The sequence below is a fragment of the Penaeus monodon genome, chromosome 6 (assembly GCF_015228065.2).
Source record: "Penaeus monodon isolate SGIC_2016 chromosome 6, NSTDA_Pmon_1, whole genome shotgun sequence".
In the NCBI taxonomy this organism is placed as follows: domain Eukaryota; kingdom Metazoa; phylum Arthropoda; class Malacostraca; order Decapoda; family Penaeidae; genus Penaeus; species Penaeus monodon.
In genome coordinates this window covers 26,085,389-26,089,525 of record NC_051391.1, presented here as the reverse complement: position 1 = coordinate 26,089,525, position 4,137 = coordinate 26,085,389, and the positions used below count along the sequence as shown (strand labels likewise).

At 42.2% G+C, this 4,137-nt stretch overlaps 1 protein-coding gene across 1 annotated transcript in view; it reads left to right on the top strand.

Moving 5' to 3' along the window:
• The first annotated feature begins 213 nt into the window (after positions 1–213).
• The window catches only part of LOC119574355 (filamin-B-like), a 5,733-nt gene continuing 1,809 nt past the window's right edge, over positions 214–4,137 (top strand). Inside the window, exons 1-8 of the mRNA XM_037921559.1 lie at positions 214–387; positions 589–742; positions 896–1,057; positions 1,176–1,556; positions 1,653–1,819; positions 1,939–2,145; positions 2,263–3,144; positions 3,259–3,357. Coding sequence (XP_037777487.1) covers positions 1,436–1,556; positions 1,653–1,819; positions 1,939–2,145; positions 2,263–3,144; positions 3,259–3,357 — 1,476 coding nt within the window. The 5' untranslated portion in view covers positions 214–387; positions 589–742; positions 896–1,057; positions 1,176–1,435. The remainder of the gene's footprint in view (positions 388–588; positions 743–895; positions 1,058–1,175; positions 1,557–1,652; positions 1,820–1,938; positions 2,146–2,262; positions 3,145–3,258; positions 3,358–4,137) is intronic.

The following is a 4,137-nucleotide window of genomic DNA, read 5'->3' as shown; positions in this document are numbered from 1 at the left end:
GATAAAAAATGATAGTAATGATGATGATATGAAAAAGAGGAGAAAGGAAGAGTATAGATAGGAATGGAGCAAAGCTACAGCAGTAAATTATTGTAATAATGATTATAGTAATGATAATAATAAAAAATGATAGTAATGATGATGATAAAGAGGAGGAGGAGAGTATAGAAAAAATTCAGGTTTTGCTGAAATATACTGTAGTGTAAATTAATGAAATAAAACCGATCTTAGGTCGTGACTGGAAATGCTGCCTCGTTCACGGTGGACACGAAAGGCCTGGATGGCGAGCTGGATATCCGCGTTACGGGCCCTGATGGGGGCCAGATTCCCGCCAGGCTCATTAAACTGCGGAGCGGCTTGCACAGGGCGGAATACCGAGCTGAAAAGGTAAGGCTGCTTTCGGGTGTTGTGTGTGTAAACAGCAACAAACAAAGATATGCTAGTTTATAGAAGCATGCAAAAACAACAGTAACCACACACATACATCTAAACAGCTTGTGTGTGTGTGCTCGTGTTATGTTAATGTTAGCTACTGAAATCAATAATGAATCAAAGCTTTAAAGTTACCGAGTCACTCTAACATTTTAGGTTGGATCATATAGTGTGGCAATCCTACATAAAGGATCCCCTATCAGCGGGACGCCGTACATTGTTGAAGCTGCTGACCCTAGGAAAGTGTCCATCCAGCCAGCGGGAGATTGTTTCTCCTCTCATGAGTGTGCCCTCAAAGTTGACGCCTCAGGTCAGTTAGTCTGTCAGCCTTGGAATGGAATGCGTAATAAGTGGGGACATATTGGTAGTTCCTGAAGCATATTGGTTTGTGAACAGAAATGTGTGAAGTCAATGGATAAATCAAGTAATTATCCCGATTTATCACCAACTGATATAATAACAGGTGCTGGTCGTGGTTCACTATCAGTTGGAGTGAGAGCAGCGGGTCAGGATGTCAAGCATTCCATCAGAGATTTGGGAGGCGGTTTGTATCAGGTGCTCTTCTACCCCAGGGCTCCCATCCCCCACAAGGTTGACATACGATACAATGGAGTTCCTGTACAAGGTAAAGTAATGTGCCATGGTGATCGATTGCTTTCATTTGTAGTTTGTTCAGTATGCATTTTGGTTATATCTGGAGAAGCGGCACATCTGTCCTAATTTCCTGATTTATTCTGTCACAGGTGGGCCATTTGAAATACCTGTGCGTAACCCAGCCACGGGGCACGCAGTTACAGCTACTGGCCTTGGTCTTCATCAAGCCCGGGTGAATAAACCAACCTCCTTTGTGATTGAGACCCTGAGTCTTCCATCTAAGGATTTTGATGTACTGATTTCGGGCCCAGAGGATTGGGCAGTACCTGTTAAATGCTACCAGCAAAAGGACGGCAATCTGTTGGCAGAATACACCCCTCACACTCCTGGCAACTATAAGATAGAGGTCATGTGTGCTACCAAGCATGTCAAAGGCTCGCCATTCCAGTGCACAGCATATGATGCCTCTAAGGTTGTCCTGGAGCATAACAAGACCCTTGTGGCTGTTGGAGAACCTTATGCATTCAAGTGTAAGTCTCACTGATCTTGCAGTCTTCTTTTTAAAAATTTTTGTTTTTTCAAACTCCATTATCAGTGGACATATATAAGCTGCATTTTCTTTGCAGTGGATAAGTCTGAGGCAGGAGATGCAGATCTAGAAGTCCAGGTAGAATCTCCATCTGGAGTGATGACACCCTTGGAAGTGAAGACAGGGCCTTCAGGCGAGATGGTGGAGTGGACCCCAGAGGCTCCTGGACAGTATAGAATTACTATATTCTATGGAGGAGATGAGGTAATTATCAAGTATTTGTAAGTATTGAATTGTAGTATTTTCAACAACATAAATTTGCAGAAATTAAAGACATTTATTTATGACATAGGCAGACGTTTTCAGTATGACTTTATTTTCAGGTGCCAGGTTCGCCCATGATCTTAGATGTTGGTGAGTCAGGACTAGCGACTGTAAAAGGCTCAGGCTTAGATGGTGGAGCAGTGGACACAACTCTCTCCTTCTCGGTGGATGGTCGCGGACTGTTGGGCGAACCATATGTTACTGTTGATGGCCCTGATAGTGTGGCAAGGGTTAGTGTCCGGAAACAAGAAGAAGGACTTTACCAGGCAAGTACTCAATTTCTGATTTTTAAAACAGTCGTTAAATTGTCACCATTCTGTTTTACTTTTTTTGTGTGTAAATATGTAAATGCATATTAATATCTGTAAGTATTCCTTTCACAGGTGACATATGTCCCTCATGAGGTCGGCATCTTTGATGTCCGGGTACAGTGGAACAAACGTGATGTGGCAGGAAGCCCCTTCCATCCCAAGATTGTCAACCCAGCACGAGTGCGTTTGATCGGTGGCTGGTCAAGCCTTCAGGACAGTGAGGGGCGGCTTGAGTTGACTCCACGTGAGGAAAAACGTCTGGCCTTTGATATTAGTGAAGCTGGACCTGGGAAACTGCGATCTGAAGTTACTTATGAGGGTAGAAATGTTGACTACAATATAGACCAGAATGGATCACGTTCACGTCTGATGTTCACCCCTCCTGGTGAAGGTTCATATGAGATACGTTTGTGGTATGCTGATCTTCCTTTGCCTGACATGCCTGTATTTGGGTGGGCAGAGCCAGCATCCACTGGAGACCATACAAGGGTGACACTTCAAGGGCATGGACTCACAACTGCCCGTTGTGGAGACCAGTCAGAGTTTATCATTGATGGCTCCGCAGCTGGACCTGGAGCTCCAGATGTTACAATGAGCGGTACCAAGGCTGACATCTCTGTTTCCCTCACTCACCAAGGCGGAGGTATCTGGAAGGCAATTTACACACCTATGGTTCCTGGTGCTTATCTCCTAAATGTCATGTGGTCAGATCGCCAGGTAAGAGGCTGCCCTCTAAAAGTCAATGTGGAAAGAGTGGCAGATGCCTCAAGAGTAATTTGTTCTGGAGAGGGCCTTAGGCATGGCATGGTTGGGAATGACATCAAGTCCTTCATAGACACAAGACGGGCGGGACCTGGTGAGCTCACTGTCACCTGCAGCGGTCCGTCCAAGGTTGCTTTGTGTGACTTGGATGACCATGGAGATGGTACCTTTACACTCAACATTAGGCCACAGGTATGCCTAAAACAATGTGTATGAGTATTTGCATTTACTTAAACATCTTCATATGAGTTAAATTATTTACTTAGTTATGATATGTTATACATTAAAATTATCTTTTGATTCTAGGAGTCCGGACGCCATGCTCTGAATGTGAAATATGAGGAAGACCATGTTCCTGGGTCTCCCTATACACTCAAGGTTGCTGGAGCCCCTGATCCATCCAAGGTATTATATACTCCTGTCATCACCACTTTGAATATCAGTTGTTTAGTCGGGGTTCTAAATACAAGGAATGAAAATTTCAGAGGGACATACACAATTATAATGAACAAACATTTGCCCAAAATGTCCCTATTAATTTTTAAAAATAGAGGTAAAAAAAAAAAAATGGATACACCCTGCCTTCCCTTTTCCATAGACTTTTCAAGTTTGATACTTGAAAGGGATTTTAAGTTTTAAGTTTGATACGACAAATGAAAAGTAAGAAGTGTATGGTACACCTGTGGACATTTTGAAATACATTCTAAAGAAAAAATATAGAAACTGAAACAGCGACACAAATCATTGTTAATCATTGGCGATCTCCAATGTAACTCTAAGATACATTGTATGGTAACTCCAGTCACAGATTTATCTTGGCAGCAGCACCATGCCATATATTGAAATATAAAATCCATTTAGTTAATTAATACGTTAAACAAAATGTTTTAAAGGACTTTGTGAACACGCTGTCTGTTAATATTTTACGTGTCCTTATTTCTCATTTGAATAACACATAAAATGACAAAATTGGACATTAAAAATTTTAGGGTATTTCTACAATACTGTTTAAGTCTTCCTTAATAAGAATAAGGTAATTTTTGTATTTCATAAGTAAGAAAGATGTTTTCGGACTATGTCTGTCCATTATAACCCGGTTTGTGTGTGTGTGTGTGTGTGTGTGTGAGAGAGAGAGAGAGAGAGAGAGAGAGAGAGAGAGAGAGAGAGAGAGAGGGAGGGAGAGAG